We start from the raw sequence: 13,339 nt of genomic DNA, 5'->3' as shown, positions 1-13,339 counted from the left end.
GTAGGTCATACTTGGCTTACTTATAGTTAGCTCTGGATTGGAACCCGCATTTAAAGCAAGGACGTATGAAGTCATCATCTGGCAAATAAAAGTGCATTTACCCTATTTAGAATTAAACTCTGAAGCGACTTCCAATGAACAACAACAAAAAAAAAAAAAAAAAAAAAAAAAGAAAGAAGAATAAGAAGAATTATTGCTTATTTATTCGAAGAGAAAAAAACAAGTATTAATTTTAAGGGATTAAGTTGGATTTATAAACGAGTAGTAAACGTTTAAAAAAAAGAGACGATGTTCTTAACGAAAACAAATCACATTGATATTAATTACGACGTACGTGCGAGATGATATTTTTATTAGGAAAAAGAAGAAAAAAAAAAAAAAAAAAATAGTAAAAATTCAACGAGACGTATCAAGAAGAAACGAGGATTTCCAAGATCTGATTGAAGTGATCGTATTGTCAAACCCATTACAATTTCATCCACGTCGTTTTCTACCCTCTTATCATTGATCGTAATTAAACGTTCGAACGTATTATTTTTTTTTCTCTCTCTCTATATATATATATATATATATACCAAATGAGAGTAGAAGAAGGAAGAGAAGTGGTAATAAAGAGAGCTAAAATGTAGGAACGAGATCGGGGGATGCGGAAGAAGAAGGCGGTATGAGTTACACCGTCTTGCGTCTTGTAAACTAGAGGATGATGACCTCCCTTGAGTTACCGAGAGCATCTGCTAAATAGATATGTGAGACAACACGGCTGTCTCGAGTCTAGTTCGCCATCAGCATCGTAACAGAGCCGAGAGTCTCTACTCTAGGATCTCGAACGAGTTCTTCTTTCTTCTTCTTCTTCTTCTTCTTCTTCTTCTTCTTCTTCTTTTTCTCCTTCTTCTTTTTCTTCTTCATCTATTTTCTTTTTCTTTTTATTTTTATTCTACCTATTATTCTTGTACTTCTTTGATATCACCAACGATAAAAGAGGACACCTCGATGAGACGAGGGTACCTCGATTTGGCCGCTGGCCTTTTGATTTTACAATTTTTATTCTTACTACCCCAAGTATATTCGGTTAAAACGAGACAGAGAAAACATCGACTTAGACAAGTCCAATCTCAGCAACCAGTTAACAGTGACTACAGCGAGTACGATTACTATGATAATTATGAGGACTATGAGGATAAAAATGGTGAGTTATTTTAGAGGGATGGAATTTAATAGAATTTAAAGAGACAGTTGAATTAGGCTAAACATTTTTCTTTTTCTTTTTCTCTTTCTTTCTTTTTTTTTTTTTTTTTTTTATTTTATTTCATTCAAATATTTTTAAATTATGTTAATTGTAGTACGATTGCCAAAAAAAAAAGAAAAAAAAAAAAAAAACTTGATCTATAACTGATCCTTTCTCAATTTATTATCATCACGGTTGTCATTATAATTATAACAATTTTTTCTATCTTTATACATATGCATTCATACTTACCATTGTATATTATTTAAAATAAATGAAGAAGAAATAAAAAAAAAAATTATCTCAAAGCGGATATTGAAGTCTCATCATTACCGGAAGTCTTTAAATAGGATATCGCACTCGTTAACGCCTCGTATAAAACAATTAATTAATCGTTCGAATTAATTAATAAAACGCAATTAATATTTTTTTCATTCTCTTCCATTAATTCGTACGTAATTTAATATAATTTCCGTTTAGATCTCTTATATATAACAATACTATTATTTAAGTCGAGGAAACTGATAACTAATTCTCGGAGAGTAAACATTTTTTTTTAATGTTTATCTTCTTTTCTTTTCTTTTCTTCCTTTCTTTCTTTTTTTTTTTTTTTTTTTAATTAAAGGTAAATTATTTATTGTTTAATAGTAAAATTATTTATCTTTTGATTTTAATGTCACATTTGATTATATTCAGAAACATCGTCGTCTTCATCTATCCCCCCAACAAATACCAATAATTCAGGTAAATAATTTTTCAACGAATTTTTCAATCGATCAAACAAGACGAGATAAAATTCATTTTCTAAATTGCAGAACGTAGAAAAGAAACAATCGATCCGACCTTGTCACCGTTTAGATCAGAACTACCTACCGATTTATCTGCACCCCAAACAACAACACGATTCTTCGACCAAGAAGAATTGCATTCTACGGTTGAAACCTATAATAATCATAATCAAGTAAGAAGAAAGAGATGATTTTTAAAACGGATCACTAAAAACAATAATCTTCTAACGTAATAATTATCGATGAAAAATTATAATAAATATATTTAATTATTACAAATATATATGTTAAATATTAAAATATATTAATTATTATAAATATATATAATGATTATTATTATATTGATAGTTAGCGACGGAAATTATACCCGGAGAAAGTAATCATATAAGTTCAGTGGCAATACCTGGACCACGTGTGAGTAATTTAATGGATATTAATTTCAAAATATAATATATATATATATATATGTGTAGTTTATTTTTCAAAGATATTTTTAATATCAGAATGTGAAATTCTTATTTAACGATATTTTTTAAGACGGATTTTAACGATAGGGACAACCTGGACGTCCAGGCGATAGTGGAAGACCGGGTGACGCAGGCTTTCCTGGACAACCGGGAACTCCTGGAATTCCAGGACCACCTGGACCACCTGGACCTCTACCTGATGTAACATAATCGTATTTAATATTATTGAAATTAGTTTGTGGAAGAGATGATGATTGATATCGTTTTGAAGGTGTCACTGTATTATCAACAACTTGCTCTATCTCAAGCGAGTGAAGATAAAGGTCCAACGGATGCTGCATTCAGGCCGGAGTATTATCTTCAAACAAACGTAGGTCCTGTTGGTCCCCGAGGACCTGCAGGTAATAAAGAATTATATTCACATATATTCAATTTTTTGTATATAAATCTTTGTTTAATATTATAATAAGTATATATATTTTTCTTTTATTTTTATAGGACCAGCAGGTTCACCTGGTCCACAAGGTTTCCAAGGTCTTCGTGGAGAACCTGGAGAACCTGGATTACCAGGTGCACCAGGAGCTCCTGGTCCACGAGGTTTGCCAGGATTGCCAGGAAGAGATGTAAGTGGAATATTACTTATTAAAGTTATTTTGAAAAAGTAATTTTAAGCGAGTCATAATTCAATTTATGTATATGTATATATATATTAATGTATTTAGGGTGAAGGTGGTGAGAATGGAGAAATAGGTCCACCGGGATCACCAGGACCAGTAGGTCCAAGAGGACTTTCTGGAATGCCTGGTCTACCAGGTGTAAAAGGACATCGTGGCTTTCCAGGATTAGATGGTGCTAAAGGTGAACAAGGTATATCTGGAGAAAAAGGATCTGCAGGAGCACCTGGTCCGATGGGACCTATAGGACCAGTGGTAAGTATCAAACAATATAATGAGAATAATATTTTAATATGTAGGATAATATTAAATGTATGTACATATATTCAGGGTCCTGTTGGTCCACGCGGAGAAAGAGGCAGAGAGGGATTATCAGGTCCACCTGGAATAAGAGGAATCAATGGTCTTCCTGGACCACCAGGACAACCTGTAAGTAATCTGTAATAAATTCTTTAATATAAATTGAAATATATAAAGCACTTATTCTATATGATTTAATCTATACAATATTACAGGGTGCTTTAGGTAAACCCGGTCCACCTGGGTTCCCAGGTAATCCTGGAGTTAAAGGAGATCAAGGAGCTCAAGGTCCAAAAGGAAGTCAAGGCTTACAAGGTCCACGTGGTATGTACGATTTTTCATTTACTTTAATAGAATTTCTTTTTTATTCACATTTTATATTTTACTTTTAAACAGGCGAAGCAGGACGTCCAGGACAGCCTGGAGAATCTGGTCCGCAAGGTTTACAAGGAAAAGATGGGATATCTGGTGAAAAAGGAAGTCCAGGAACACCTGGTTCAGTTGGTTTACCTGGCTTCCCTGGATCACGTGGACAGCCTGGTATACCAGGTAATCCTGGTTTATCAGGAGCTAAGGGAATGCCTGTAAGAAAACTTGCTTATTTATTATAAATACATTTAATTGATCGTATATATTTTTATATTGTAAAAAAAAATATTTAGGGATTGCCTGGTGAAAGAGGTTTTAAAGGTGACGCTGGAACAAAAGGAGAACAAGGAGCACCTGGTCCACGTGGTTTTCCAGGACCACCTGGTCCCGAAGGGAAAAGAGGAAAAAGAGGATTACATGGCCCGATAGGAGCACCTGGATCACCTGGTGAACGCGGCACGCCAGGAATACGTGGCTTGCCCGGATCCGATGGTCCTATGGGTCCTAAAGGTTTATTATTCAACATAATATTTATTTATAAGACACAACTGATTTAACATTGATATTATTAACATATTTATTTTAGGTCAACCTGGTGATCGTGGACCCACAGGTCCAATAGGTTCGAAAGGAACAATGGGAGATCCAGGTCGTCCGGGATCTCCCGGAATACAGGTATGTACATGAACATATATACATATAATGAAAAAGCAGATTTATATGAAACAGAGAGATCATATTTTTAATGTAACAGGGTATACGTGGTATAACAGGCCGTCCTGGTTCACCTGGTAAACCAGGTAATGTAGGGGAACGTGGAATTCAAGGTGCAGATGGAAAACCTGGCGAACAAGGTCCGCAAGGACCACAAGGTTTACCTGGATCATTAGGTCCACCAGGAGAGAAAGGTTTTCCAGGCGAAGCTGGCAAAGATGGTGAACCTGGTAATCCTGGACCACCTGGACCTAGAGGTGACGCAGGTAAAGAAGGTTCTCCAGGATTACAAGGACCACCAGGACCACCTGGCAGTGCTGGAGAAAGAGGACCTCAGGGATTAACTGGGCCTAGAGGTTTTCAGGTTAATGTCACAATATAACAGTATAATTGTTGATATAATCAATCTAATCGAAATAATAATAAACACATGTTATTTTTCCTAGGGTATTCCTGGAATTTCTGGCAATCCTGGAATACCAGGTAAAGATGGTGAAGTGGGTGTTCAAGGACCTCCTGGTCCCACGGGTTCTGCTGGAAATAGAGGCGAGCGTGGTTTTCCCGGTGAAAGGGGATTAATTGGAGCACCAGGATTGGCAGGAGCTAGAGGAGAACCAGGCATTCAAGGTGTCGACGGGCCTCCTGGATCTCCTGGGCTTAAAGGAGATATGGGACATCCTGGTCCACCAGGATTGGTGGGTTTACCTGGAATACGTGGCTTCCCTGGAGAATCTGGACAGAAAGGTGAAAGAGGAATGATGGGTCCAGTTGGACCGGAAGGACCGCCGGGTCGTATTGGAGAACGGGGCCCGCAAGGTCAAGTAGGTCTTCCAGGACTTCCTGGAGAGCCAGCTGAAAGAGGAGATACAGGTTTGCCAGGTCCGCCAGGTGAGACAGGAGCTCCAGGTGCGCAAGGAGAAAGAGGACCTCAAGGTCTACAGGGATTGCAAGGATTTCCAGGGCAGCAAGGACTTATTGGACTTCCAGGCTTGAAAGGAGATCGTGGTTATCCAGGTTCGAAAGGAGATCAAGGGAATCCAGGATTAGCTGGTAATAAAACATTTTATATCAAATATTATACCATAAATGAGACGTGTATTATTCATCAGTATTTATTAACAGGTAGTCCAGGTGAAGTAGGACCACCAGGTTTGACGGGTCTAACTGGTGCAAAAGGAATACGAGGAGAACCTGGTCCTAGAGGAGAAGTAGGTTCTATAGGCTCTCCTGGACCAGCAGGCATAACCGGACAACCCGTGAGTTTTTGTTTTTTATTTTTGCCATATAAATATAGATATTAATTAGAATTTTATTATAGGGATTGCCTGGCATAGCTGGTCCTGCAGGTCCACCTGGACTGCCTGGTATTAAAGGTAATGCTGGAGATACGGGAAGACCAGGGAATCCTGGTTCTATAGGAAATCCTGGCATTCCTGGTGCAGACGGAAATAAAGGTGAAAGTGGAGCACAAGGTCCACCAGGTCTGATAGGATCACAAGGACCGCAAGGTTTACCAGGAGAACGAGGTTTGCCAGGACTTCCTGGTCCATCGGGATTAGTAGGTGCTAGAGGAATACGCGGAGCTACTGTAAGAAAATTATTTCAATAACATTTATATTCATTTCATTATATTCACTGGCATGCAATTATATTATTATATTTTGTTAGGGTGAAACAGGCTTACCAGGAAAGCCAGGAGTAGAGGGACCGCCTGGACCCCCAGGATTGATAGGTCCTGTTGGACCTCCTGGTCCTATTGGGGAACAAGGTCCCGAAGGACCTTCTGGTAAACCAGGTCCACCTGGAATAAGTGGTCGACCTGGTGACAAAGGACCACCAGGTGCTATTGGAGTAGAAGGACCATCTGGGCCTCCTGGTATACCTGTAAGTTCTAATCCAACTTCATCAATTTATTTATCAAAGTTTCTAAACGCGTAAATTACTTTCTATGGTATATTAATATATAGGGACCTCCGGGTAAGGCTGGATTATCTGGTCCTATCGGAGAACGTGGTCCAAAAGGAGAAATGGGACCACAAGGTGTAGAAGGACCACAGGTATATTTTATATCTTCAATATAAAATTTTATCGATCAGATGTAAAGTTAGAAAAAAATTGTATTAATAAATAATTATCGTAGGGTGCTAGAGGAAAGCCTGGTCCAGTAGGTATACAAGGTGCAAAGGGTGAACGTGGCGATGAAGGTGCGAAAGGTGCTAAAGGACATCGTGGATTCAATGGATTACAAGGTTTACCTGGATCGCCAGGAATTCCTGGAGATAAAGGTATTCCAGGAGCGCCTGGTTTACCAGGAAAAGAGGGAGAACCTGGTGTTAGAGGAAATCCTGGTAGAGATGGAAATCCTGGCTTGATTGGACTTACTGGTAATCCAGGACCAAGAGGACCTCCTGGAGAAGAAGGTCGACATGGATTACCAGGTCCACCTGGTCCACCAGGACCACCTGGACCTCCTGGAGAACTTGGATTAGGATATGATGCTGCCTCGTTGGCAGCTTTCTTAGGTATCACATATTTACTTTCAATATAAAACTCAATCTTTTCCTATTATCCTATCTAATATGTAAAAATAATAAAAATTGTTTAAATGAAAAACAATAAAGTGTTAATATGTAACAATTGATTTTACGTTGTTATTTAGGACAAAGCCAAACAAAAGGACCCGATCCATTAGTAGGCGATGAGCCAGCAAGATTTTTTGGTAAAGAAATTACGGAAGAGGAACGTAAAAGTCTCGTATTGAAGGCTTATGAGCAATTAAAATCGTCGTTCCAAAAATTAATTAAACCGGATGGACAGAAAAATTCGCCAGCTAAAACTTGTAGAGATTTGTTTGTTGCCTATCCAGAAAAAACATCTGGTAACTTAATTTTGCATTAGGGATATATGTATATATGTATAAACACATATACACAAAGAGATATATTTTACAAGAATATATATATTTTTTAGGGGAATATTGGATTGATCCAAACGAAGGTGACGCACGAGATGCGATCTTAGTTTATTGCGACTCTGAGAAACATGCAACGTGTATTTTACCAAATCCATCTCGTACAGGAGAGATTAATTACATCGGTGAACAGCAAGAAGTTTGGTTGAGTGAAATAGGAGATGCAAAGGTAATATATTTCATTATTAATCATTATACGTCGTACACGTTAAATATTATTATTATTAACAGATCATGTATAAAGCAGACAGCAATCAAATAAGTTTCTTGCAATTGCTTTCAAAACATGCCCAACAGAATATAACTTATCATTGCAAAAATAGTGTTGCATATTTTGATTCTGAACGAAAGAGTTATAGAAGAAGTATGAAACTTCTTGCTTGGAACGATGTTGAAATAATGCCACGTGGTAATCAACGTTTGCGATATGATATGATTGTAGATGAATGCAGAGTACGTATTAGTTTTTAATAATTAACTTTACCAAACAGTTCTATATATATGTATACATATATTTAATTAATTAATTAATTTTATTAATTTATATAGTTACGTCCTGATCATTGGAGTCAAACTATTGTTTCATACAACTCGGATAAACCAGTAAGACTTCCTATAATAGACGTAGCTCTGCGAGACATTGGACTACCTGATCAGATTTTCTCTATCGAAGTAGGACCAGCTTGTTATCAATAAAAGGATCAAAATTTATTATCTACTATAAGCACATTAAGATACTTAATAGGAACGTATATGTCTTCCGTATAATTTTTACATTTATAAACTATGTTTTTATTAAAATAATATTGAATCGTGATCTTTTGTATTATACAACATACAACAACTTGTTGTGAACTTGCAACAAATATGATAGCTTAAGAGACATAGATCTTTTAGGATTTTCATTATCAAAATTATTTACAAAGGTATGTGGCCATCTTTTTTTCTTTACTTTAAAATTTATTAATATTCTTGTCATATGGATAATTCAAAATTTCAAGGACTTTTTTCATTCCTTTAAAATTATTGATCGTAAATTAATAAACTTTGTCGTAAGCAAGTATAGCAAGTAGTTCGTAATCTAATCAACAGAGGCGTTGTTGTAGTTCACTGTTAACGTCAGCCATTGTCATCGTTGCTTAAGTTTCTTATATCTGTATCGTGTCAATAAAAAAATTAAAAAAAAAAAAAAAAAAAAATCAACGAGTGCTTGTGGATGAGTATACTTTTGAGTATTAACGTTACTATCGAAGAAAAAATTTGCTGATAAAGTGATAATATTAAAAGAGAAACGTAAGACGACATTATTAATTATTAGTTATATAAAGTAGGTGTAAATTAAAACGCATCATATATCCTCATTGACTGTTCCATCAAATTTCTTCTTGAAGTTTAGTTATATCGAGAAAAATATTTTTATTTCGAAGAATATTTTGTATTTTTATTTTTATTTTTATTCTTATTTTTATTTTGGAGCATTAGTGATTTATTCCTAGAATTTTTGAACTTTTTCAGTACAACGAATGCATAAAGTCATAAAAAAACAAGGAAACTATTATACAAATAAAAGTAGTATCAATTATAAGTTTTTATTTATATTTGTTTAGACTAATAAATTTTGATGAATGTCTGAGAGTGATTACGATTCGGCAGACGAGTACACGAGCCTGATGGACGGTCACGTTGCAGAGTCTCGTTCAGATGACCTAAGTTTGGTCAATGAACGGCGAAAGAGACGATTAAGAGTAGAAAATGAACAGGTAATTCTTAAAATTTCTATAGATTATTTTCTTAATTTATACTTAACTGATTTTGATTCTTAGTCAGGAATTGGAGTTCCTCAGGTAGAAACAAGATCTGCAACGAATTTAAGAGAGTACGGTACATCTGTATTTGCTTGTAGCTCTTCACGACGAAGACATTTTAGATATAATGAAGAAGAAGAATTAAAATATGGAGCGGCACATGTCATTAAACTGTTTGTACCTGTTTCTCTTTGTATGCTAGTAGTAGTGACTACAATCAGTTCTGTGACTTTTTACACGAGTAAAGGAATGTACCTGTAAGCGATATAAAATTATTTATAATTACATTTTAATATTAATTCTTCTTGAAGAATCATTGGATTTAATCTCTATTTTACAGAGTTTACACTCCATTTCATGAAGATAGCCCTGATACAAGTACAAAAGTTTGGCAGGCATTTGCCAATTCTTTAATACTCATAAGTATCATAGTATGCATGACCGTGATACTTATTATCTTATATAAATATAAATTTTACAAAGCAATACACTTATGGTTAATTATAAGTTCCTTATTATTGCTATCAATGTTTTCTGTGCTTTATTGCGAGTAAGTATCGATTATAAAGATATATTTACTATCACAAATATTATTTCCTAAACTTCTTCATTTGTTATAGGCAAGTTCTAAAAACATATAACATTCCAATGGATCTATTTACATTAGGAATAGTTTTATGGAATTTTGGGATGGTTGGAATGATATGTATTCATTGGCAAGGTCCCTTGCAACTTCAACAAGCTTATTTAATATTCATTTCTGCTTTGATGGCTCTTGTTTTTATTAAGTATTTACCCGAATGGACAGTATGGGCAGTTTTAGCTGTAATAAGTATTTGGGGTAAGGTTTATTATGTTAATTCTATTATTGTATTATTGTTCGAAAAGAAAAAATAACGTAATATATTTTACATGCGTGCTTATTTATTTCAGATTTGATAGCTGTTTTATCACCAAAAGGACCATTAAGAATTTTAGTGGAAACGGCACAAGAAAGAAACGAATCGATTTTCCCAGCTCTCATATACTCTTCAACGATTTTGTATACGTTTGTAAACACCGTGACTTATGCTGGATATGTACAAGCAACGACAATGACAGCAACAGCAGATTCTACGGATCAAGAAACAACTGTGCCTTCTGACACAGGAACGGATGAGCAAAATAATCCTGCATCAGGAGATGCAGAAGAAGGTGGTTTCACACTCGAATGGATAGAAACGCATGGTAATTACACCGAAGTATATGTATGAAAGTTATTCTATAATTGTATCTCTTCTACATAGGGGATCGTAGTGCGAGACGTGCTCAAGAAGTGCTTGAAAATGCGGTACCATCGACAGACGATTCTAGACTACCTCAAAATCTTCCTGCGGAAACACAGGCTCAGCAAGTCCCTATTGTTCAAGAGGAACGTGGTGTCAAATTGGGCCTTGGTGATTTCATATTTTATAGCGTACTTGTTGGAAAAGCATCAAGTTATGGCGATTGGAATACAACTTTAGCATGCTTTGTCGCCATACTCATAGTATGTTTATATACATATATATACACACACACATACATATTTTTTTATTTATAATCAGTAATGTCTTTATGAAAATACTAATATATTTTTAGGGACTCTGCTTGACACTGCTACTTTTGGCGATATTCAAGAAAGCATTACCTGCATTACCAATCTCCATTTCTTTTGGTTTAACATTCTACTTTGCTACAAGGGTTATCGTAGCACCATTCGCAGATAATTTAGCCAGCGTGCAAGTCTTCATTTAATTCTATGTCTGATAAGTATGATTCTATTTTATTCTAATTTATTATATAAATAATAGTACCAATTTGTCAACTTTTTCTTTTTTTTCCCCGCTATGTTTTTATAATCATTTCTTATGTTCAGTCTTGTCATTTTTCATATTCCTTCAGAATACATACGTGTAAATTTTCAAAATTGTACAAAGATAAAGATATACGTATGTTTATACATCACTTACACACACACACACACATATATATATATATACACACAGAGAAAGAGAATGTGAGAAAATATAAAAAAAGTAATGGAGAAAATAATGAAAGAGAATTACGTATTTTTAAATAATTATGAATCTGTTATGGAAAATATATCAAGTCTATTCCACACAAAGAAAGAGAGAATTATCGATTAGGTATTTAACAATACAAAATGAAAAAAAAAACAAAAAGAAGAAAAGCAATAGATTCGTTTGTAGATATTTTATATACAATTAATTTCAATTTAACTACTTATTGTACAATATTTGATATAACATTTTGGTCGTTTCAAAGATGTCTACTTTAACATATTTTTCAAATCGTTAGAGCAAGCTATATGACAATTTATTGTACTTTTTTCTTTCTTAAACGTAGCGCAGATCACGAAGATCAGGTATAAAAAAAGTGAACGCGATAAGTATGTGTGTCGGAAGTCGTATTAAACTTTTGAGGTATAATTGTTCATTCCAATAAGTTGATCTAGTCTTTTCAACTAATTTAGGTTGAAAGTTATAACTTGGGGTTTGAAGTTCATTTTATATACACTGCCATGAAACAATTATGCATCAGAGACAATGACTATATATATATATATATATATATTGCTAATTTAAAAAAGAAAATATATATATATTAAAGTATGACAATTTTAAGGAATGTGTATTTTTTTCTTTTTTATTTTCTCTTTTTGTTTGTTTTTTTTTTGTTCATCTTTTTTCTTTTTCTTTTTTTCTTTTTTTTTTTTTTTATATAAATGCATCATTTTCATATCGCGTGAAATGTGAAGGATCAATAATAAAAAAGAAAAAAAGAGCAAATCTGAGATCTTTATAGCCACATGAAAAAGCCACGAATATTATATTACAAAAGCTGATAATATCATTTTGTGGCATTGTTATTTTCACCCCAAGAACGTTCTTTCTTTCTTTCTTTTTTTTTTTTAATTCTTTGTATTTTTATTTTCTATATGCTTATATGTACGTAAGTTATTTCTCTTTCTCTCAAAAAAGCAGCCGATTATTTTGGAGTAGTTTAATAGAAATGTCAGGTCCATTGACAAGCATTATGCAACGATTATTTTTGTTCAATCTTAATTCGTATTAACTCATCACATAACTCTTTCTTTTTTCCACGAAACGTAATATGCATATACATATATATATTTCTTTATTTTTTTTTTTAATTTTAATTTTAATTTTTATTTTATTTTATTATTATTATTATTATTATTTTTTTTTTTTTTTTTATAATCTAAGTGATCTTTCGGAAGAACTTGAACAGAGCGATATGATGATATCCTTGCACACTCCGAACACAACGATAATAAAATAATCGAAAGATATTAGATCTGCGCAAACAAGTGTAAATTATTAATAGAACGATATGACGATACTTCTGTGGTAATAATAAAATATTTAATGTTAGTAATTAAATAAAATAACTTAACGATATTATATCTGCGCAAAGGAAATTATTGAATTAATACAATTCTCAGTCAGTAATTATCAGTCATGATCGAGTAAAGAAGAAGAAAAAGAAAATGATAATAGCGAGATGTAAATCGAATTTTTTTTTCTTTTTTTTTCTTTTTATATAACTACATTAGCGAAACAAAATGAGATTCATATAAGTGTTTTCAATGAAATTCTTGAAAATCGTCCATAGAGAAGATAGTGTAGCAATAAGTATTATAAATAACAACATAAATATATCACTCTAATAATATATATTGTACGTGTGTACTGTAAAATATTTAACTCTCTTTTTTATGCCACCCAGAAACACCATTTAACTTTTTTTCTTTTGTGTTTTCTCTCTCTCTCTCTCTCTCTCTCTCTCTCTCTCTTAATCACTTTTTCTTTTCTAAACGATAGCAGAGAGCAATATCTAAATAACAATTACACGCATTAATATTTGCATTTCCGCGATCACTGAATACATATATATATATACACACACACATATATATATATATATATATATCATAAAAGATGTACAAGATGGGCCAAAAGT

General features: G+C 33.8%; 2 protein-coding genes across 6 annotated transcripts; both read left to right on the top strand.

The window, feature by feature from the left end:
- Positions 1–562: 562 nt before the first annotated feature.
- LOC122636992 (fibril-forming collagen alpha chain-like) lies at positions 563–8,364 on the top strand. Its single transcript, XM_043828757.1, has 24 exons — positions 563–1,186; positions 1,922–1,969; positions 2,041–2,186; positions 2,362–2,427; positions 2,568–2,681; positions 2,752–2,881; positions 2,979–3,103; positions 3,203–3,409; positions 3,485–3,583; positions 3,670–3,778; positions 3,851–4,038; positions 4,117–4,333; positions 4,410–4,498; positions 4,578–4,901; positions 4,984–5,587; positions 5,660–5,793; positions 5,856–6,125; positions 6,206–6,421; positions 6,505–6,594; positions 6,678–7,059; positions 7,197–7,415; positions 7,508–7,677; positions 7,740–7,961; positions 8,058–8,364. Exons 1-24 carry the CDS (start codon positions 991–993, stop codon positions 8,202–8,204), a joined length of 4,512 nt encoding a protein of 1,503 aa, XP_043684692.1. The 5' UTR covers positions 563–990; the 3' UTR covers positions 8,205–8,364.
- Positions 8,365–8,651: 287 nt separating this feature from the next.
- Positions 8,652–13,078, top strand: LOC122636996 (presenilin-1). 5 transcript variants are annotated; one of them, XM_043828772.1, is made up of 9 exons: positions 9,017–9,077; positions 9,162–9,268; positions 9,332–9,570; positions 9,654–9,863; positions 9,934–10,154; positions 10,247–10,540; positions 10,600–10,841; positions 10,934–11,104; positions 12,583–13,078. In XM_043828772.1, exons 1-8 carry the CDS (start codon positions 9,032–9,034, stop codon positions 11,087–11,089), a joined length of 1,515 nt encoding a protein of 504 aa, XP_043684707.1. In that variant the 5' UTR covers positions 9,017–9,031; the 3' UTR covers positions 11,090–11,104; positions 12,583–13,078. The 5 variants fall into 5 exon arrangements, with proteins under 5 accessions (XP_043684708.1, XP_043684710.1, XP_043684707.1 ...); XM_043828773.1 differs by lacking the exons at positions 9,017–9,077; positions 12,583–13,078 and adding an exon at positions 8,652–8,801 and having other exon boundaries at positions 9,116–9,268; positions 10,934–11,151; XM_043828775.1 differs by lacking the exons at positions 9,017–9,077; positions 12,583–13,078 and adding an exon at positions 8,678–8,801 and having other exon boundaries at positions 10,934–11,151.
- The last annotated feature ends 261 nt before the right edge of the window (positions 13,079–13,339 follow it).

The sequence above is a fragment of the Vespula pensylvanica genome, chromosome 24, assembly GCF_014466175.1.
Source record: "Vespula pensylvanica isolate Volc-1 chromosome 24, ASM1446617v1, whole genome shotgun sequence".
NCBI classification, from domain to species: domain Eukaryota; kingdom Metazoa; phylum Arthropoda; class Insecta; order Hymenoptera; family Vespidae; genus Vespula; species Vespula pensylvanica.
Note: the sequence above shows the minus strand (reverse complement) of the source record. Positions and strands in the feature narration are given on the sequence as shown.